Source organism: Loxodonta africana, chromosome 8, assembly GCF_030014295.1.
Source record: "Loxodonta africana isolate mLoxAfr1 chromosome 8, mLoxAfr1.hap2, whole genome shotgun sequence".
Classification (NCBI taxonomy): Eukaryota; Metazoa; Chordata; class Mammalia; order Proboscidea; family Elephantidae; genus Loxodonta; species Loxodonta africana.
Window position 1 is genome coordinate 98,502,860 of NC_087349.1, and position 23,748 is coordinate 98,526,607.

Genomic DNA, 23,748 nt, shown 5'->3' on the forward strand with positions numbered 1-23,748 from the left:
TTATTCTAGTTGTTTTAAACTCTTTGTCTGGCTCATCTTAGAGCTGGATTTGATTGATTTTCTTTTGATTTGGTTCTTCATATACCAGAGAATTCTGAATTATGTCCCACACATGACGAATGTGAAGTGTGGAGATTCTTCATTCCATTCCATCTCCCTGATGGGTGTTGTTATCTTTGCTTTAACAGATAGCTTTCCTGGCTGTGCCTGTACTACAAACTGATTTTGGGGCTGTAGCTCTGGTCTCAGTTCAGATCTTCCATAGTTGGGCTGAATCTATCCCAGGCAAGCATGGTTCACAGGTGAAAGGTGTGGTAGACAGAGTTTGGGGATTACTCTCTGGCTATTGGAGTGTCTCGCTAGCTGTAAGGATCTGTGGGAGAGTACAGACGCCTGTCAACATGGGTTGCTATGAATTGCTCTACACAGTCAAGGAAAAAAACTAAAACATAACCTGGGAAATGGATGGCAACAGTCCTCGAACCCTGGTGGCACAGAGGTTAAGCCTTCAGCTGCTAACCACTAGCCGCTCCTTGGAAACCCTCTGGGACAGTTCTACTCTGTCCTATAGGGTCTCTATAAGTCAGAATCAACCTGATGGCACACAACAACATACAGGGTAAAGATACGGCAAGTTAACACTAAAATGTTTACCCAAATCAACCTGATCTTTTTGGAACCACTAAATGTGTTTAAGAAGTCCATCACGAATCACTAGATCTCTAATCTTTTTTTCCTCTGTTCTGCGTATCTGGCCAATCTTTATATCTATTATAACAAAATCCTCTCACCTTTAGAAATCACAATATATGAATGTGAGGGTCATTTCTTCATTATAAGTTGGTGGACAGACAGAGTAAGGGCTACAGTAAGGCATTTCCTATTTCCTCTCCAGTCATGCCCTTAAAAACTTTCTAAGGAATGGAGTTATTCTGGACCAAATCTGATAAACTGCACCTTCTGTTAAATTTTTTGTCAATTTTTTTTTCTTCTATCACATCAGGCAGCCAACTAGAGTTTTAAAACAGAAAGTACTATTTCTATACTTTTTATAGAGATTATAGTGGAATCTGATACTGAGCCAAGTATATTTATAGGGAGGTCTAACTAGTACAGGCGTCCCTGGATGGAACAAACAGTTAAGCCTTTGACTACTAACCAAAAGTTTGGCAGTTTGAACATATCTAGAGGTACCTTGGAAGAAAGGCTTGGCAATCTGCTCCCAAAAGGTCACAGCCTTGATAACCCTATGGAGCATAGTTCTATTCAGCATGTGGGGTCAACATGAGTCAAAACTGACTCAGTGGCAATTGGTTTTGTTTTGTTTTAACTAGTATGCATACAGATGAAGGCTTTCATACTACTTATTCTTTCCATTTACTACTTGTGAAAATGGCACTGTGCTTCAATGATCACAAAGTAAATGGATACTCCTGAACAAATAAGTACTTCTGTGATATCCAGGTTCCAAATAAAGGTGGGTTTGTTGGGCAGGGAGCTGTGGCAGGTATCCTCAGCATTTGCTCCCTGTGTATATCCTCTTGATGAGGAAACAGTACTGCACACAATCTGGAAGGACCACATCACCCTCATCCAGAGAATTTGAAGTATACTTCATAAAGACCATCAGTCATCACTGGGCATGGAATTAGGTAAGTTACATAAAGCCAGAGCTGGTGCAGCCATTTTCTGCCTTGTTCATGCTGAAAGAAAGTAAGAATGGTCTGCAGCTGAGACAAGTGAAGCAGATGAAACTGTAAACTGTGTAGCAGGAGGAAGATGGAGAGAGATGGTGCCCCGGGGCCTGACTGGATGGTTTCTTGTTTTAACCCTCATGAGGCCCACCTCTTCTTCTGCCCTTGCCCTTCATGAGCTTCTCCCACATTCCCTCAATATCATCCCATTATTGCTTACTAGCTTAAGGGAGTTTCTGGGCACATGATACAACATGAATGAATCTTGAAAATATTACACAGAATGAAAGAAGCCAATCAGAAGGGGAAATGTATTGTACGTTTGCTTTTATGTTTAGAGATCATCTGATTCCCTAACATTCCATTCATATGAAATGTTCAGAATAGACAAATCTACAGAGACAGAAAGTAGATTAATGGTTGCTTATGGGTGAGAGGATGGAGGGAAGGGGGTTGATGGCTAAGGGATAATGAATGAAAATGTTCTAAAATCGATTATGACGATATAGTTACACAACTGTTAAGTATACTAAAAGTCACTGAATTGTACATTTTACATGGGTGGATTGTATGGTAAGTGAATTATATCTCAATAAAGTTGTCAAAAAATTAAAGAATTTTTTTTTCATTCTTACAAATTTTATAAAATTGATGAAATAAAACCACCCAACTCACACCACTGTCCTAACAACATATTATGCTTCCAGCATACTGTATTCAGTAACTTTGTTTAATACAGATAATACTATATTGGTCATTAGAGCTGTGGTAGCACAATGAGTAAAGCAATCAACTGCTAACCCAAAGGTCAGTGGTTCAAAACCACCAGCAGCTCTGCAGAGAAAGAAGTGGCAGTATGCTTCCGTAAAGATTTACAGCCTTGGAAACACTATGGGGTTGTTATAAGTCAGAATCAACTCGACGGCGGTGGGTTTCGTTTTTGTTTTTGTTTTTTAATATATTGGTCATTACTCAAAAGATATTGTAAAAGTTAAAAATAATGAACAGCATGAGTAAACTGTATTGTTCTAAGGTACAAGATCTCAAATGTAGTGAAATGAGATAGGTTGACTATTTCAATTAAAAGAGAGAATACTTTAGATAATTTTTTTGCAGAATAGATTTGACGAAAGATAAAATGAGAGACATAGGTCATCATCTAATAGCCCTTAACACCTTGACTATTTTTAAAGAATATTGTCACAGATTAAAGAAACCTTTACTAACCAAAAACTGAAATTACCAATTTTGCGTGAAATATATATTAAAAAGTCCATCAATTCTAGGTATGTTAACCTTCTAAATATTTAAATTTTACTCTCCAATGGCTGGAAGCAAATGAACTCAGGAGTAAACAGATAATCCCAAAATCATCAAAACAAGATTTTATGCAACCTGCTACATTTTATAGATTTTTTAAAAGCTTTCTTCCTGTTGCTAATTGATATTGTAATCATAGTTATCTTACTGCAAACTTATAGTGTAGTTCCCTGCATTAATATTTTATTCCTTTCTTGATCCCTTTAACTAGTTACCCCAAGAAATAGGCCTATGATTAATTGGACTAATGATACTATAATTATTATTCTTATCAGAACTATCAAGTATTATATTAAGATTACTTTTAAATGGATTTATCAAAAATTAATATGCTGACAATAAATGAAATTATATATATAAATATATATACGTTTTTTTTTTTTATATATGCAAGATATATTCTATGGATGAACTTGAGCTCCCACTTTAACATTTGTAGACCAACCACAAACTAAGCAGTTCCTCTAATGTGGTCCAGCTCTATACTTAACTCTCATGAAACAATCACTAAAGACTGGGTGCTAAAGCAAAATACAGTGAAAAAATTAGAGGGTACCCAGCTCTCAAAAGAATAGCATCTGGGGTCTTAAAGGGTTATCATAACAGAAGCAGCCATTTAAGGAAACTAGAGTCTGTACAAAAAAAAAGCATACCAATGTAAGAATGATCAAAGGACTTTAAATAATAAAATCCATGGCCAAAAGGAGGGAATGTAAAAGATTAAAATCTGAGGAATTTAGTTTGTAGAAAGCTGCAGCTTACAGCCAGAGACCTGACTCCATCTTGAATTTTGATATAAAATCCAGAATCCATTTTTCTACTTGTTAAGTTATATCTCTAGTGCTTGCGAACATGACAGAGGCTTCTGCCTAAAGCACTCCATCTTGGTCCCTTGATCATTGTCTAGAACTTAGTTCCGTTTTACTGTTCTTGGAAAACATGTTCTACAGCTTGTTCCAAGGAAACTCTTACTAAAGCTCGTGGTCTTATAAAATATCAACCAATCAAAAAAACCAAACCAAACCCATTGCCATCCAGTTAATTCTGACTCATAAAGGCCCTAAAGAACCAAGTAGAGCTGCCCTATAGGGTTTCCAAGGAGGGACTGGTAGATTCGAACTGTTAACCTTTTGATTAGCAGCCATATCTCTTACCCACTGCACCACCAGGGTTCCAAAGTAAGGAGCAAAATCATTGCAGTTTTATCTTGAAAGCTACCTAACATGTTTTAGTATATTCACAGTCTTTCCTGTAACTCCTATTAATATGCATGGCTTTTACTGTAATTGTTTAACATATATCCAATCAGAATATGATTATTACAATAGTCACTGATTTTCCTGTAAATGCTTAACATGTGGTTTAGTTCCTCTTTAACTCCATAAGAATAATTCTGTGACTGTACCACCCCAGTCTGCTTGGTTTCATTTCAGTGGATCACAAAGCTCCCCAACTGCAATCATCTTGAGCCTTAATAAATCTCTTAAATCTACTTTCAGAGAAGTGTCCAAGAGGTTTTGCTCATTCACGTTGGTCATACAAATTCTCCATCATTCCCCATATACCCAATCAGTTACTACACCTCAATGTTCCACACCTTCTCTTCCACATTTGTCTTCTCCTTTCTATTCCCATACTCACTATCTGAAGATCTGGCCAATATCGCTTCCAGATTCTTCCTACTTCTGGCCAGCTTCTTTATACTACCACCAAAGTGAAATGCTCAGATTTAACCGTATTACTTCCCAATTTAAAAATTATGAAATATTATGCAAAACCTCAGCATGCACTCTTCTATGACCTGGCCTCAAAGACCATTTGTTTCATATTCTCCAGCTTTCAGCACCCTGCTTGGAATCATGACGCTCCCCCTCCCCAGCTTATTTATGATGGTCCCTTTGTTTCTCCTCCAATTCCTGCCATGTTTACCTGCCACCATCTCTTAAATGCCCATTTCCAATGTCCCCTCCACCATAAAATTTCATGGATTCCTCAAGTTGAAATCTTTTTTTTTTTTCCTTTTAGAATTCCAATGACTATACTCTGTACTTTGCTAATAGCATGCAAAAGCTGGACAATGAATAAGGAAGACCAAATAGCTAGCAAAGAATACTGAATATACCATGGTCTTCCAGAAGAATGAACAAATACGTCTTGGAAGAAGTACAGCCAGAATGCTCCTTACAAGTGACGATGGTGAGACTTCATCTCACTTACTCTGGACATGTTATCAGGAAGGACCAGTCCCTGGAGAAGGACATCATGTTTGGTACAATAGGGTCAGCAGAAAAATGGAAGTCTCTAAATAAGATGGATTCACACAGTGGCTACAACAATGGGCTCAAACATAACAATGATTGTGTGGCTGGCACAAGACAGGGCAGCATTTCATTCTGTAGTACGTGGGGTTGCTATGAGTTGGAACCCATTTGAGGGCATCTAGCAACAACAATAGTATTTACCAAACACTACCTAGCATTACAATTTATATACGTAATGTAATTCTATCATTCAAGGAAGGAGATACTATATATTTTTATGTATATATATGGTATCTCCATTCAAGAAGAAGGTACTTCTTGAATGGAGATACCATATATACGTATATAAATACAGCACAGTAAAACCTGTGAGAGCTGGAACTCGATTGGACTGCCTTGTTTTTCCAGGTTTCGCAAGTTTTCTGCATTTGACAGGGTGCAGGCTTAACTCTTTTCTATCACTTTCTGTTGGTGGAAAATATTTGAGTTTTCCTTCTATGATAGGTTTCCACCTTACACAGGTTCTGGGTTCAGTAGGTTTTACCGTATCTCCCTTCCTGAATGACACAATCATTAATTTCTCCACTCATTCACACACATTTGATAAGCACTTACCGTATGTCTACAACCAAATGCTAAGAATTGTTCTGGGTGGAGGAATGCAATGGTGTGCAAAAACGACAAGGTCCCATCCCTCTGGAGGGGACATCAGATTAATGAGCAAGTAGTAAAAAAAAAAAAAAAAATTTTTTTTTTTTTTTTTTTTTTAGTAACAATGCAGAGTCATACGTGCTGAGACAGGGGGAGGACCTGAAGCTATGGGAGCTCCCAGTAGGCTCGCCTTCTACAAGCAACACATCCCACAGGAAGTACCAACTGACCTGAGACCTGTCGAGGAGAGCAGGGGAAGAGAGTTCAGGCCGAGGAGGCAGCATGCCTGAAGAGCCAGGTAGAGGATGTCACTAAACTATAAGCCCCATAAAGCCCTTGGCTTCTGCCTGATTAATCTTTGTGACTAGAGGCTTCTTCATACAAATTCTTTTTTTTTTTTTAATTGCCGTCAAGCCAGTTCCAAGCAGAGCTGTGCTCTATAGGCTTTTCGCTGGCTGATTTTTCAGGAGTAAATATCCAGGCTTTCTTCCCAGGAGCTGCTGGGTGGACTCAAACCTCCAATCTTTTGATTAGCAGCCAAGTGCATTAACTCCACCACCCAGGTAAATGCTCATAAATATCACCTGGATGAAAAAGTAAATCAATTCACTAGTTTCTTGATTTAACTACAGAAATTAGGAACAAAATGTCATTTCCCTTCCGTCAGATTAAAGTCCAACCTGCCCCTATTCTACTATATGATCCCTTATCATCAAGGACTCTACAGTTGACACATGGGGATGTCATCTTTCAGACAGCTGAAATACATAGCCACACCCACCTCCACTCCTGGGACACCTGTTTTGGAAGCTCTGTCATGCCTAGCAAGCTGGGGCAGGGATCCTTTCCACAGGCAGCAGCTGTGCAACATGGCAGTGTTCTCCCCAAAGGAGGGAGACACAAATGTACCTCCCCTCCAGCCTTCTTATCTTTAAGGGATCCCGAGGCTCTTCTCCCAAGAGACTTGGCCCCAGCGTACTCTCTGTGGTAGACCCCACCAGTCTAGCAGCCAAACTGCCAGGGCCTCCCTCTTCCTGCTCCCTGTTCTCCAGCCTTCTCCTTCCCCCAATGGAACGGCCACAGTGCAGTGTGGGGAGAGTCCCTGCAGGGATCTAAGAAGGAAAGGTTCTAGGACATGGCAGCTCAGAAAAGCAAAATCAGAATGCTGTTATCAAGGGGAGGCAGACAAAGCAAATTTTCAGAACCCCATGCAGTAAGAAGAATGGGCATTCAGGACTCAATCATGAAAACGCTTGCTTCACTGCTCTGCTTTAGGTCGTGGAGCAAGCTGCAAACAATGAGGTAAACAGAAAGAATCTCTAGGGAGAAAAGGCTCCCAATTAGGAGTGGGGGACAAAGAAAAGTCAGAAACAAAATCAATGAAATTCAAAGAAATGGAAAACATTAAGAGATCAGGCAGAAGCTAAGCAAGCAGAATCTGTAGACAGAGTGGGACCTTTCATCCAGCATTTTCACTTTTCCTGACATAGCGAGACAGCACAGCCAACAGGCTGAGTTAGAGGCTGGAGTCAAACAGAAATGGCGCCACACCTCACGCTGCCATTCGCTTTCTCTGATCATTTGGGAAGGTTTTCCAGGACCCTGGAGAACTGGAAACCACACTGTTTTCAGGGACGAGCAAGCACTGTGGTACACTGGTGCAGCAGGGGCAATGGTGGTTCAGCGGTAGGGACTGGGTTTGAGTCCCGCTCAGTGCACCTCATGCTAAGCCCACCTGTCGGTGGAGGCTTATGTGTTGCTGTGATGCTGAGCAGGTTTCAACAGAACTTCCAGACTAAGACAAACAAGGAAGAAAGACCTGGAGATTTACTTCCAAAAATCAACCGATCAAAACCCTATGGATCACAATCCCCCAATCTACTAGTAATCGTGGGGCTGGCACAGGCCTGGGCAGCGTTTTGCTCTGTTGTGCATGGGGTCTCCATGAGTCAAGGACCAGCTCCATGAAAGCTAACAACAACAGCACAGCATGCCCTGAGAAGGATGTGGCCTTGCTCAAGCTAAACTCAGGTTTAGCCTGAGAACCTGGAAAGTCAAAGGTCTGTGCAGACCCCCTTAAAGAGAATCAAGTACGTGGTTGGTATGTGGTCTGCGTTAAGGACCATATCAGCCTGCTACGAAAAGGCAACAGTGTGACCACGGTTTGATGGTGTCAACCCTGGCAGGGCTCTATGTGAGTGGAGAGATCTCCCAAGTTGTGTATTTCCTTAAACGTGGTCAGAGGCTAGAAAAAGAGCCATCTCACGATATGCAATGTTCATTTTATTTCACCACTCTGCTTCCATTCCTTTCTGTCTTTTTGGATAGTAAGTTGAGAACTGATAGTAAGTCTGTATGAGTATCTTTGGCCTGCCAAAACACAGCATCCCTATCGGGCAAGTTTTTAACTGCTTGAAGATGAAAAGTTTTATTTTCTTCATCTCTGTTCCTTGGTTCAGCTGGAGATGAAGTGAGATACTGCATGGGAACCACCTGGTACAGGTCCAGGCAAGTGTTCAAAATGCTGCTGCCTCAGTTCCTCAAAATGTAGAACACAGAATTATCATATGACTCAGCAATTCCACTCGTAGGTATATACTCAAGAAGGCTTAAAAGCAGGGGCTAAAACAGATACGTGTATGCCAAGTTTCATTTCAGTATTCTTCACATTAGCCAAAAAGTACTTAAAGTACAAATAATCCCACTGTTTATCAACAAACAAGTGGATAAACAAAATGTGGTATATTCATACAATGGAGTATTACTCAGCCATAAAGAGAAACGACGCTCTGGCACATGCTACAACATGGATGAACCTTGAAAACATTATTCGAAATTAAACGCCAGACACAAAAGGACAAATATTATATGATCCCACTTATACGGAATGCCTAAAGTAGGCAACAAAGAGACAGAAAATAAATTAGAGGTTACCAGGAGCTGGGGGGAGGAAGGGTGCGGAATTATTGCTTAATGGGTACAGATTTTTTTCTCTGGGGTGATGGAAAAGTTTTAGAACTAGATGGAACACAGTGAAAATAATTCATGTCACTAAATTATACACTTAAAAATGGTTAAAATGGCAAATCTTGGTATACATATTTGAGCACAATAAAAAAAATGTTTTTAAATGGAAACCCTAATGGTTACTTAACACTTATACATTCTAGCCAGTCTAATCAGTTTGGTAAACCAATATGTAAAGAAGAGACGCAAGAATAATAAGAAAACACAGAGTTAAAAAACACCTGTTACCCTTTTAAGGGTGCACGTGATCCAAGCCATGGTGTTTTCAATCGCCTTTTATGCATGTGAAAGCTGGACAACGATAAAGGAAGATTAATGGAGAATTGATGCACGTGAATTGTGATATTCGCGAGAATATTGAAAGTACCATGGACTGCCAGAAGAATGAACAAATTAATCTTGGAAGAAGTATAGCCAGAGTGCTCCTTTGAAGCAAGGATGGCAAGACTTCGTCTCCTTACTTTGGACAAGTCATCAGGAGGGGCCAATCGCTGGAGATGGACCTCATACTTGGTAAAGGAGAGGGTCAGCAAAAAAGAGGGAGACGCTCAAGGAGATGGATTGAGATAGTGGCTGCAACAATGGGCTCAAGCATAACAATGATCATGAGGATGGCGCGGGGCCAGGCAGTGTTTCATTCTGTTGTACATAGGGTCACTATGAGTCAGAGCAGACTCGATGGCACCTAACAACAACAACAACAACGTTTTTAACTAAGTTGTTCTGAGTGCCTACCCTGGGGTGTGTGTCACTTCTCATTGGAAAGTTTATAGTGTCTGCAGGGGTCACGGAGAACACCTCCTGCTCCCTCTGCTCTTCTGCTCAGGATGAATGGGTTCAGGAAGTGTGCCGAGATGCCTGCACTGGGACAGTGGTTATATAACCAAGTTATTCTCAATTTGTTCTTGGCCCTTCCCATTGGAAAGGTTTGACAGTCTTCCTACACATCCAAAATGCCAGCCCCAGAATTAGAATCCCACGCCACCGAGCCATCTCTGAGATGTAAATTACGTCTTCCCAGACATGAGGCAGACAGGCCAGGCCTGGAGGTCCTTGCCACACCTCCTCTCCTGAGGTCCCTCCATACAGAATTTAGAGCTATGAAGCGCAGGGCACAGGGACCAGTGTGAACTCTTGGAAGAAATGAAAAGGAAAGAAAGAATTTCAATCACACAATGTCTCAATAAAAAGGATAAAAATGAAGGGCAGTCTAACTTCATGTGGTGCTGTTTACTGACTTCGAAGCAGAGAGCAGGAAGCAGGGTGATGGTACACAGGTCTCTGAACCAGCCACTGCTTCACCCCTTGCCTGCACCCCAGAAAGCCAGCACTGTTTTCAGAAGGGGCTTTGATATCCTCCTACCCATTACCCATTGCCATTGAGTCGATTCTGACTCATAGAGACCCTATAGGACAGAGTAGAACTACCCTGTAGGGTTCCAAGGTGATGGTCTTTACAGAAGCAGGCTGCCACATCTTCATCCTGCAGAGTGGCTGGTGGTTCGAACTGCCGGCCTTTCAGTTAGCAGCCACACACTTAACCACTGCACCACCAAGGCTCAGGGGCAAAACCACTAGAGCCCAGGCAACCACAACAAAGCACAGAAGAAGAGGTGCTGGGTGTTTACAACAATCCATAGTAGTCATTAGAGCCCACAACTGGCAACCTGTACACACTCTGATCCTGCACCCTGGTCCCAGCGCCGCCCAGCCTCTGTCCGTAGGACTTTCACTGATGGAGTCACCCAGCTAAAGAGTGCTGCCTTTGTGGACAACAAAATTCCTGTGGCTTAAGTTGAGGCTTATAGCCCTCTTCCTATTCGAAAATTCTCAAAAGAAGAGACGCCTATGATGGACTAGGTCTTTAAGGACATAATTAGCAATGTGCCTACACGCCAGCCCCTGAGTAGCAAAAATTCAGGGAAAAAGAAAAATCACTTCATTTTTGGAAAGGCTCTGTGAAGGTATAAAAGTACTATCCTGGGAGAACTCACAGAGGCACTCTGGGATTTATGGGCTTGAATTCAGGGAGAATTGTCCCAGCCATCTAAGAAGGCCATTACAGTCACTGGGCTCATTTTGGCCATCAGAATCCAAATGACAATACACACAATAGTCAGAGTTTATTAAAGGTTGATGTTTCCAGGCACTGCTCTACGAACTTCACATCTATCGACGCATTGGTCTCCATTACAAGCCTAAGAGGTAGGAACTATTACAATATCCATTTTACAAACGAAGATATTGAGGCATAGAAAGGTTAGATAGCTTGTACAAGGTCATACAGCTAACGAACACTGAAGCCAGGATGCAAAAACCAGGCTGCCTGGCTCCGGAGGCTGGGCTCATAAAAGCTGTGCTCTGCCCTCTCTACGAGGCAGTGGTGGTGGTGGTTCCGTGGTAACATTCTCGCCTTCCATGCAGGGGACTGGGGTTCAATTCCCGGCTAATGTGCCTCATGTGCAGCTACTACCTGTCTGTCAGTAGAGGCTTCCATGTTGCTATGATGCTGAACAGGCTTCAGCAGAGCTTCCAGACTAAGACAGGCTAGGAAGAAAGGCCCAGAGATCAACTTTGAAAATCAGCCAGTGAAAACTCTATGGATCACAAAGGTCTGATCTGCAATGGATCGTGGGGATGGCACAGGACCAGGAAGCGTTTTGTTCCGTCGTGCATGGGGTCCTCATGAGTCAGGGGCCAACGTGACTGCAGCCAACAACAGCAGCCTACCTTCTGAAATAAAAGGACTGGCTTACTATCACACACCTCACCTGTGGGCAGCGTCCACCCAAGGACACACAATGGGAGATGCCCCCATGGCTTCTTGCCCTTGTCCCCTGCATGTCACCCTTGCACCTGCTAGAGGTGCCCTTCTGCTGCAGGGTTCCACTGTGCGAGGCAAGGAAGCCAAGGAGATCGATGACAGACTCTTTAACATGTTGCCTCTTTCCACCACCACAGCCAGGCTTGAAAGTGGCTAAAATTCTTACGGGACTTTAAGCTAAAAGGGAAGGAGGAAGGTCTTAACCAGGGCAGAGTGCTGCTGGGTCTTTTCAAATTACTTCACACAGAAGGCTAAATACTCCATCTTCTGAAGCATATCAGAGCTGCTTATAAAAAAGCACTGCGAACCTGCAGCCTTCCTAATGCCCATACCTTTGTTAGGCACGCCCTCTAGTGTCCAGAAAAGAGAGTCTACTCTAACGGGTGATTACTCGTGACTGTCCCTCCTCAAGTGCAGCTATGGTGCTAAATCGGAAAGGGGTTGGGAAAACAGGGAGAGGAAGAAACCTATTTCCTCAGTCAGTTTTCAGTAATCATTCCTGAGATATTTTATCTAGAGTTAAAACTGATTACATTTATGAAAAAAAGGAGAACAAAACTCAAGCATTTTTATGGTGGTGAATCCCAGTTAATTTGTTTTTAAAAGTTTCCTTTAAAGTACACTTTTCACATGTTCGCTTATCAGGGAATAAGGCCTGACGGTGTACTCTGCACCATCTCAGACGGCATCCACAGTAGTAGTCTTGGATCTTTGCAGGCTGATTCTGAAACGAGATCGCTCCCACCCCTCACACCCCCTCCCTGCCTCTTCCTCAGCTACGGTAGAAAGTAGGGCAATATATAACATGGCATATTTGTAAAATCATCAAACAGATGGAAATGGCAGCAACAACACAGGCCCTGAAGAAAGAGGCAGGCAATGGAAAATGGGGCTGACATCATGACCTCTGACAGTGACAACGCCCTTCTTCTCCGTTACCCCTGGAAGCCACAAATCCACCAGATCTGACGTCCTTCCCCAATCCGGGTGCACAGGATCAGGGTAGACAAGATGTGCAAATATCCTAAGTGGAACTCTTGATCCCTCTCTGCACCCACTAGGGAGCATGACGAGGCTAAGCTGAGGTGGAGGCCACCGCTCAAGGCCGAGGGAGCTACCGTGAACAGCGCCCTATGCTGGAAAGCCGTATCAGGGATTTACTCTGCTCGGGTCAATGAGGGGAAACCAAGACCAACATCTGATCTTCTGCCATTCTGTGCCAGGTCTTTCCAAAGCTAACTTTTCCAACTGTGCAGTTACAACTTGAAAATCGGGATGGTTTCTGCTTTTAAAGTCACGTGTGTAAAAATGGGAAGACAGTGAATGCCATGTTCTGTATCATTTAGCCCAAAAAGCATCCAAGAAAGAGCCTGTAGAGCCACCCTTGAGCATGTAAGGTCTGGGCATGGTGGCCTTCTCTTTACCTGTAATGAACGAGTCACTTCACAGGCGTGATTCTCACCTGCCGATCAATAATGTGAGCAAGACAACTGCCTGAAAATGTGTGCTAAGGCTACCAATAGCCTCATAGAGTGCACACCTTCAGCTTCTTTCCCCTTCAAAGTCCCTCTTTATATTTGTTGGAGTGGGGTAAGGAAAGGTAGAAATAAAAGGAAAGAGAACGTCCAAGAGGCTCAAATGTTCCCTACCATTAAAACAGAAGCCTCAAAGGTACCTCTGAATATCTAGCTCCAGAAATGGCTACTTAACCCTTTCACGGCCCAATTATCTGTTTGGAATTTTTTTGGTGATGCCGTGGTCTTTCACGAATGGAATGGATGCTGAATCGTTGTTCGTTGGAGGTTTTTTTTTAATTTGGAAAAAAATGACATGCCAATTGCAAGCGGGACATATGAGTCCCATGTTCCACAAAGCACATCACACACACAGGACATATTGGTCCCACGGCCCAGGAAGTGCATCACACTCCCTGGTTACGCTTGAGCCATAAAATATCTTACTCAACTTTCCAAAAATACATACAAAATACTAAATAAACATTGTACTTGCTGCACATAATTATCAGTTTGATTTAGAGTGGGCCATGTTGATACCATGTTCCATGAAGCATATCACACTCATGGGACATATCGGTCCCATGGCCCAGGAAGTGTATTTCAAACTGTTTTCACCCAAAAAATAGCTCATTTTCTCGAATATTTCCAAATGCCAGTAACTGTACCTTCCCAATAACACAAAGGAAACAGTAAACATCCCTGCAAGCCTTGTCTCGGTGTACAGAAGCCAAAAGACACAAAAAGTTTCACACATTCACTCCTCTGGGAAGCATCAGGGAAGCATCCCCTCATACGAACAGCTCTAAACACTCAAATGTGGTTCAGACCAACTTCCTTGTTTTTTAGGCCGTTGTGGCAGTATCTGCCATGATGCCAGAATGTACTAAAGTGGCTCAAATGCCTGCCAATAAACCTCCAGGGGCGGAAAATGTAGCTGGGATATATATACACACACACACACATATATATACCCCAAAGACCGTGAAAGGATTTTAGAAGAAGTTGAAATGTGATTCTAAAAGATTCTACTTACCTGAGAAACACACATCAAGTCTCAGTGAGTTCAAGCTTCCCCTGACTGTTTTGTGTCACTTGCCAACAATGCTGGTTCACTCTGACTCTTTCGGCTGCCCACCCCATGTTACCACTGCCACACACTTGCTGTTGCTCCTTGTGAGCAAGTCAGCCCCAGACCCATGGTGACCCCATGCACGGTGGAACAAAATGCTGTCCGGTACTGTGCCATTCCCATGATCTGCTGTGGGTCAGACCGTTGTGATTCATAAGGTTTTCACTGGCTGATTTTTTGAAGTAGGTCACCAGGCCTTTCTTCCTAGTTTGACTTCGTCTGGAAGCTCCACTGAAACCTGCTCAGCATCACAGCAACATGCAACCCACCTCTGACAGATGGGTGTTGGCAGCATGTGAGGTGCATTGACCGGGAATCAAACCCGGGTCTCCTGCATAGAAGGCAAGAACTCTACCACTGAACCACCAATGCCCTAGTCATGCATTTAATTACATGTATTTTTAAACACAAAAATACATCATTACTATTGTTTTTACAGTCAATATTCATGTAGAGTTACCCTAGGTTGACCTTTTCCAGTAGATCCTTGCCTGCATTTCCATGTTAAGGCAGAAACATAATGCTAGACATAAAAATTTCTATAACTCACAGAGAAGACTTTCATGATAGAATAAGAAAAAAATAATTGAGAATGAACATCAGGAGATGTGAGTACGACACGAAAGCTCATTGCCACAGACAGCAGGCAAATTTCACTTTCTACAGATGGACGAGCTAAAATTGACTAGATGGCAGTGGCTTTGTTTGTTTGTTTTTTAATAGATAGGGCAGTTGGGCTCCTGGACCCAGGAGGGTCACAAAAGGAGGCTTTAGACTGCTCTGAGGAGATGTTGGACCCCATTCTTAGTCCTGCATCTTCAGATCCTTCAGACCTGGAAAGCAGAGCTCCAGTCTCACTCAGGACTACGGCTGTGGTTTTGCGCCACCTGGTGGCTGTTTCTGCTCCAGCTTCACTAATGATTAGACTTTCCTTTTTTTAGCCAGCTCAGGCTTGTGTCTCACTCCCTGCTGGCTCAAAGCCGGATCTAGGAATTATTAGGATGGGGGCCCTGCAGCATCTCAGACGAAAGAGGAAAGGTCTGATCATACTGGATCACAGCACAGCACGAAGGATGCTGCAAGAGTGAGATCTGGTTCCCTTGAGGCTCTAGCACACACACTCTCTGCTTACGAGTTCCCCCAGCCTGAATGGGGCTGTACACAGGTCTCAGGCACTGGTAATCCCCCCAGTGTCACCAAGGATCCTTCAGGGCAACAGATAGGCTGGGGCTAGGAGGACTTGTTGGGATTGGCCAGAGCTTCCAGGCAGAGCTCCCAGCCCACACTAGGCTTAAGGTTTCTTCTGAGTTCTAAGTGGCAAACACAGAATTTCAGCAAATGGGGATTAAAACAAAATACTTATTATCTTTTTTGCTTTTATGACCTATTGTTTATGCGTCATATCTGTAACTTATTTGGAAGCAAAGTACTTGGTTAGGAATATGATCCCAATTATGAAATCATGTGGGAAACGAGCTTCACTTCACAAGCCTCTGCTTTATCCTGTGGTTTCCAGACATGGCTTGTTACAAAACAAGTGGGATGTGGACCACAAAAATTAGGAAAACATCACTTTTTAATTTCTTCAATTCCCACAAATGTATTCTAGATTCTTACAAAGGCTGCTCTTGTACTCCAGGTGACCAAATGACATTCGCAGCGACACCACCTTCCATTAAAGGTTTCTGTTGAGTACAGTGCTCATGTTTAAGACAGGTCTCCTACAGACTGACTTGACATAGAATGATTTCAGTAAAAATTCCTTGGATTTAGGGGCATCACATTTGGATATCAGTTGCAGTTTCAAGGCAGTTTCTGGTTTTCAAAATAAGTGACTTCATGGAGGGTGGATGAACCCTTGACATTACTGCCCTGAGGTAATCTTTAAACCCTAAACCACAACTATCCTCTCCAGTCTTCAGAAAACCAAACAATAATTTAGCTTAACTAGTAATGCCTTGAGCATTTTGCTCTTTTAAGATCTATCTACATGGGATCAAGCTGACAACAGCAACTTGAAAGGTTAGATAGGAAACTTAGGGGGCAGTGAGTAAGTTTATGTTAATGGGGGAGGAACAACTCAAAAAGGGAGGGTGGGAATGACTGTACAACTCCAAGAATGTCATCAATGTCACTGAGTTGTACATGTAGAACCTGCTGAATTGCTGTATGTCCTGCTGTGTATATTCTCAACAGTAATTAAAAAAAAAAAAAAGTGAATCCGATCACAGTAAGTTATACTATTCTCCCCATGAATTCCTACCTGTCCTGAGCAGCGCTAAATGATTTGCAGGTATCTGTTAACTTCTCCTTCTAACATGTGTGTGAGCTGGTTAAGAGTGGTTAAGACCACTTTATCACATGAAGGACTCGTGGTGAGCAGGGGACCAAGTCTCGGACTCTCCTCTCCATAGCTTATCCCTGCCCAAAACCTCTGCAGTGACTTCAAAGAATACTTCCAATCTCTTTGAATTTAAAATTCTTTATAACTTGTCCTGCATTGGCAAACCCAACTACTCTCTTCCCCCGCAACATTGGTCACTATAAATTCTTTGCAGTTTCTCAAGCGCACATTGATCTTCGGTCTTTAACCGTGACTTTGATCTATGCACTTTCTCCGTATCCTGCTGGGACAACCTCCAACTCTCACATTTCCTTATCACAGTCTGTCACGGTGTCGTGAAGCACTCGGCACTGTGCCAATGACAAATAATACTAATACATAATAACCATAACATTGTGATAATAGCATCTAAGTTCATATACTGCTTATTATGTGCCAGGCAATGGTTCTGAATGATTTATAAGTATCTACTAATTTTTTTTTTTTTACTAATTTAATCCACATGACAAAACCTGCTGATAGTGATAATTATTATACCCACTTTAAAGATAAGAAAACTGAGACATGAAATGTCAAGTAGCTCACCCAAGTTACTCAGTCTGTGAGTGAGAGAGCCAGGAATCAACCCTGGGCAACTGGGATTCAGAGCCCAAGCCTAATCGCTGTGTTACACTCTCATTGTTGAATCCCAATGCATTTGGATGAAGGTGCTCCCATCTGTGATATGGGGATGGGCACAGAGAAAGGGACATATAAACAGGGAGCTGACTTCATGCCCTGCCAGATGTATTTGGGAAACTATATAAAAATGGCACCAAACACAGCATATGTTATTATGTGTAACTATACTTGTGTAACAATTCATAAGTGACCTTCTATCACCCAAAAGGAGTTGCTGGGTGGTGCAAATGCTGCGAATTGAAAGGTAGGAGATTCAGGTCCACCCAAAGGTGCCTCAAAACAAAGGCCTGGCTACCTACTGGCAGAAAACCAGTCATTGAAAACGTTATGGCGCCCAGTTCTACTCTGACACACACGGGGTCACCATGTGTCAAAGATGACTTGACGGCCACCGGTACTGGTTATTCCCCCAAAAGGCAGAACATTCTCCTAAAATGTAAACCTGAATCTTAATTCTAAAATAATATTTTTTCCCATTACCCTTTGCCCTTCTTCATCCCTCAAATCTTATTATTTTCCTTTAGGACAGTCTGAAAATACTAAGGAAAATGTTTATCAAAACTTTCCTTTCATATTAAAGCACATTATATTGTTCAGAAACAGTTTCTAAAAAAATGAGCTTGTTTTGGCTGTACCAAAAAAACAAGCAAACCAACCAACCCACTGCCATCCAGTCGATTCTGACTCATTCCACGCCAAGCCAAGCTAAAGGAGTGGGGAGAGGAGGCAACGAGAAAAATTAAAAATAAATAAATAAAGCTACCTTGTCCAGTTTTAACATTTGCCTTGATTCAGGAGGGGATCAGGAGAATGAACTACAAACATCTCTTTTTTAATCCTCATCCAACAGATTGGACAAAGGCATAATTTGCAAACAGAGAAGTTTGAAATTTGAAATCAGGACACAGATGCACTCTGAGGGGACTCAGTGCCCCTCCTCACAAAGTGTGGAAACAAGTTTGCAGTCCTGGGTTATGACAACCTACAGGGTACTTCATACACAGGCATCTCCCCTGGTTTCAAAAGAAAGTCCTTCTAAAAATAAGAATCTGTGTTTCTATCGTATTGACAGATACATCTGCCCTTCCTTAGAAGTTTCAATAAGAATATCACTACTCCAGACTCCCCTGACCCCGGCAGTGGACCTACAAGCGCATGTCCATTTTGGAACTAGATAATCATTAACGAAGAGATTTTATACGATTAAGGAATTTTGTTTTAAGAGCAGGTGCTTTTCTCTGTGGTAGAGTCCCTGGGTGTTGCAGATAGGGCACTTGGCTGCTAACTGAAAGGTCGGAGGTTCAACTCCACCCAGTCGTACCTAGGAAGAAAGGCCTGGTGATCTGCTTCCAAAAAATCAGCCCCAGAAAACCCAGTGGCGCATAGTTATAGTCTAACGCACATGAGGTCGCCATGAGTCAGTCGACTTGATGGCAACTGGTTTGGTTTTGGTTTTCTGTGTTATGATTCACCAGACAAGCTATTTAGCCATTTCAGATGGCAATTTTAGAATTATTTCATCAGAAACATCTGTTCCATTGGGATGTGGGGCAAAGAAGGAGTGCAGGGTCTCTCTGCTTTCTCCAAGGTGTTGTGGCTCATTATCCTGACAAACTGTTCCACTTGCCTTGTTGGAGCAACTACCCTTTCATGTAAAAAGCTGCCTATGATTTCTGCACTCCAGAAAGGAAAGGAGGGAAGTAACATTTGCTGAGCGCATCTTCCACTGCAGGCACCATGCTAGTCACTGAGAGATGGTCTCCCAGGGCCCTCAAATCAACCTTGAAACAGAAGAAGAGCTGCCCAGTTTCACAGTTGAGGAAACTGTCGCCCAGGCAGGTTAAATAACTGGCTCACTGGCCCACAGCTTGTCAGTAGGAAAGCTGGGATTGAAATCTAGGCCCACTCTCCTCTAAAAACTAGGCATTTAACATCGCCTGGACATTGCCCAGGGGCCCTAGTGGCACAGTGGTGAAAGTGTTCAGCTGCTAACCAAAAAGGTCAGCAGTTTGAACCCACCAGCTGCTCTGTGGGAGAAAGGTGTGGCAGTCTGCTTTCGTAAAGACTTACAGCCTTGGAAACCCTATCGGGGAGTGCTACTCTGTCCTAGAAGATTGCTATGAGTCACAGTCGAATCCATGGCAGTGAGTTTGAGTTTTTGGTTTGGGGATTGCCTGGGTGGTACAAAGAGCTAACATGTCGCTTGCTAACCGAAAGGCCTCAGGGGAAAGGCCTGGCAATCTTCCAAAAAAAAATCAGCCATTGAAACCCAACAGAGGACAGTTCTACTCTGACACACATGGGGTCACCATGAGTTGGGATCAACTCACCGGCAACTGTAAATCTGTGCATTATCTACCTGGTAAGAGGTGAAACGGAAAAAACAATCTTCATCTTGTGAACCCAGCTTTTCTCCAAAGAGATTCAAGAGACGGTCCATATATCAAATTACTTCTTAAGTTCAGTAAGCAGTTAACAGGCAAGGTTATTCCTCTTTTCGAAGCACAGAGAAAATGGGGCATCAAGACTGCTTACATTATGGAGAGCTTCTGCAGCGGACTATTCATCTAGTCTGCAAGCTTCCAGCGTTTCTGCAAGTTGGTCTCTAGGTGGCGCAAGGAGCTTGTGAGTCAGCTGACTCACAATCCCGGATTTCTGGCTGGTTGGGTGGGTACTTAAAAGCGAAAGTATCAGCTTGTCAAAGTTGCTGTATCATTTCCAGCATTAGAAGTTATTACTAAATAGTCTTTCTAATCTTTCAAGTCTCTGATGCAAGAACGTGACCCGGGAGAAGTTGCAGGGAAAACACTAAAATTTAAAACTAATAAAGAGCCACAGACAAATAAAGGACACCAACATTTTTTTTTTGGTTATTCTCTGCAGACTTTCAAATGACTTTTCAAGTGCTTGGAGATGGGGCCACATAAGTGCTACAGGTCTTACGAACATATCAAATTAACTTTCAGTTAAAAAAAAAAAAAAAAAAAAAAACGCATCCTCCTTTATAAAATACTCACGAAGCAGAACACTCGCCAGACCCTGAAAATTAGGGGTAAGATATACTGTAATACTAAATTGTGGAAGGAAATAACAATAACGTTAAGACAGATGGAACTAGATCGAGAAAAATTACTCAGGCTTTGGCTCATGGAATACTCTGGCGATTTCCCACAAGAACAGAGCATAAGAATCAAAAGAGAAATACTTCGTAAGCATCCCACTCTCATTATACATGCCTTTCATAGAGACTTGGAGTTCCCTAGTGGTGCAAATGTTTAACACGTATGGCTGCTAACTGGAAGGTCGGAGGTTGCAGTCCACCCAGATGCACCTCAGAAGGGCACACATGGGGTAACCATGATTTGGGGGTGACTTGACAGCAATTGGTTTACCTGGTTCAGAGACCCAGAACCTGTAATAATCAGAATGTGACTCAGTGAGTCCTGCCAAGTGCTCATTTCTTCTCTCCTCAGTCCCTCACACAACACGGCAGGAAGAAAGAATGACACCGTGTCTGTGATTCAACCGCCCGCAGGGAAAACCACAGCCACCTGGACAGACATGATGAATCCTGGTAGCAGAACATGTCAAGAACTCCAGTTTAGCGCCTTCTCCATAGTCCAAAAGTGCCAGGAATACAGGCAGAAAGAGGAAGATAATACTGCAATAGCACAGGGGTAGGCTAGAACCAGGTTCTCAACCAGGACGGGGTAACAGAATCACCTGGAAGCTTTGAAAAGCACACGCCCTGAAATCTCCCCTTGGCAGTGGTGCTGTGACTTGAGGGTAAGAGAGATGGGTGATTTGGATATGCTGGCTCACCACACAAAAGTAAAATCAGGAAGGAACTGTGGGTGAAGTACAAAGTGGATTCCATCCTTCTTCCCACCAGCTACACTTCTGTAAGAAGGATGCTGCCTTTTACATTTACCATTTCTGTTAAAGGGTGTGCGTGAGAGCAGGGCCAGAGCTGTCTACAAGCCGGAGCCATCCATAAGCCTTGGTTATTGACACACACCATGTACAGGGAAGCCTCGCCTGGTCCATCAGTCAGGAAACTTTTGCCAAAATATTTAAAAATCAATTCAACTAAGAGATCAAGTAGAATGTCAAAGTCACACTACAGAATGTGATTTTATAAACCTGATGTTCTATTTCTGTAAAATAAGTTACAAAACAGAATTCAGTGTTCAACAATCTTATTAGAAAAGACATGTTGAGATTAACAGTAAAAACAGTAACTTACCAGATTGTTAGTGTTTTTGTTTTTAAGTTTAAGAAATACTATTGAAGGAAGTAAGGGGAAAAAAAGTCACTCTGATTCACTGCAGTTGAAGTGGATATTACTCAATGTTTATGGAACGCCATTTAGCAATATTGAAACCCTTAAAAACACATACCATAGAAATTACAGTTCCACAAATTTATCCCAAGAACATGGTTATGGCTGTGTATAAATACTGGGCTGCAAAGATGTCAATTTTAGAGTTACTGGTAATTTCATAACATTGAAACATTCAGCAAAAGGGCTTGGTTAAATAAGCCAAACTATATTACAAAAAAAAAAAAAAAACTCTTCAGCAATGAAAAACAATACATGTCTACTGATATGAAAACTCCTTCAAAGAAAATTCAAAATGAAGGACAAGATTCCCAAATAACACATAAAGCACGATATCATTTTTGTAAAAAGATGCATAAATCCCCTGGACACCTTTCAGCTCAGTAATGAGGCTACTTCCAAGGTTCGTCCTTCAGCCAAAGATTGAACAGACCCATGGAACAAAACAACACCAAAGCGGAGCACCAGTCCTGGGGCAGGGAATGGAAGGCAGGAGGGAACAGGAAAGTTGGTAATAGGGAACCCAGCACTGAGAAGGGAGAGTATTGACATGTTGGGAGGTTGTTAACCAGTGTCACAGAACGAGGTACGTATTAACTTTGATGAGAAGCTAGTTTGCTCTGTAAACCTTCATCTAAAGCATACTAAATTTTTTTTAATGCATAATACATATATATATATATATATATATATATGTTCAAGGAAAGGGTATTTCAAGTTATAAAATAATGAATGCCTGGTGATTCCTAATCACTGAAGCAGAAATCTTATTTATGCCAATTATGATGCAGGTTTAAATGGAGATCCAACTTTACACCTGCAGAATGTGAGATGAGATCAAGGTCACTCGGAAACATGATGGTGATTAAGGCCAGAAGAGACTACAAGTAGAAACAAAAACAGCAGACTATTTTAAGGGCAGGCTGTGTCCTGAATTATAAACTGAAAACAACAACAAAAAATGTGATACTGGTAGCAAGACAAGGCTTTTAGGAAAATATAAATTATATAAATCTCTAATTGAAATGCCAGGTACCTCTCAGTTAAATTCTGATATAAAATCAATGGATGGGCTTAATCCAATCAGGAACCCGACAGAATCCGTCCCTACTGTCCCCATTATACATTCAACACAAACAGAACCTTCAACATCTTGTGCAGTGGACTCAGCGGATTTAATGAAGTCTAGATACATTCCAGGCTAACTACTCTTGGTTACACTTAATCAGAACTGAATCAACAAACTCAGTATTAGTCACGCTTGTGCAAGTTCTTCCATTTCACTGAGTCCAGAAGAGATTTTCATGCAATCCTGTTTAAACCAGCTAAACATCTGGACAATGTGGAAACTATTCCGTAAGGCGCAAGAGGACCACACGCTCAGAGGAGACATCAGCTATGAGACTGAGGTCAGGCCCGGGGATGTTGGAAGGAGCGAGCGTATGGAGAGGGCTACTTACAATGAAGCCAAGTTTTTTATAATCCCGGGTGTACATGGACTTGCGTTTCTCCATGCTGCCGCTGTTGTTATTGGGTTCAGATTCGGCATCAAAGGCAATTCTTCGAAGTTCAAATATGATGTCCCTCTGAGCCTGAAGCAGTTAGGAGGAAAAAATAAAAGGAGATCTGCTATCATTGCTGGACACTACACGTACTCCCTCTTTCCCCAGGTCTAGATGAATCACGGCATCCAGGAACAAGAAAAGCAGATAAAAGGCAACCGATATTCTAAGTTAGGGCTTTGCACCTTTGTTCTTCCTCCTGCCACAATCCCGGCTGGCCAGCCCTGACTTTATTCCACAATGAACCTCACAGAGGAGTCATTTGGAGCGCTAATATGGACTACCCAGTGCTCTTCTAAATGAGAACCACACATACAATGGAAGCACTGGCGTTGTAGAAGGCCAAGTTACAGAAACTGGAAGAAACAAAGTGACAGACCCACAAAGTTTATGAAT

General features: G+C 42.3%; 1 protein-coding gene and 1 non-coding gene across 6 annotated transcripts in view; both read right to left on the reverse strand.

The window, feature by feature from the left end:
* The window catches only part of ELMO1 (engulfment and cell motility 1), a 644,335-nt gene that overhangs the window by 358,756 nt on the left and 261,831 nt on the right, over positions 1-23,748 (reverse strand). For all 5 annotated transcript variants that reach the window (XR_010322758.1, XM_023544287.2, XM_003406936.4 and 2 more), the window contains one exon: positions 23,251-23,382. Coding sequence is in view for 4 of the 5 variants with exons in the window: in XM_023544287.2 (XP_023400055.1) it covers positions 23,251-23,382 (132 nt within the window). In the remaining variant the exon portion in view is untranslated. The remainder of the gene's footprint in view (positions 1-23,250; positions 23,383-23,748) is intronic.
* TRNAR-UCU (transfer RNA arginine (anticodon UCU)) lies at positions 14,725-14,795 on the reverse strand. Its single transcript has one exon. It is a non-coding gene; the product is annotated as a tRNA-Arg (tRNA).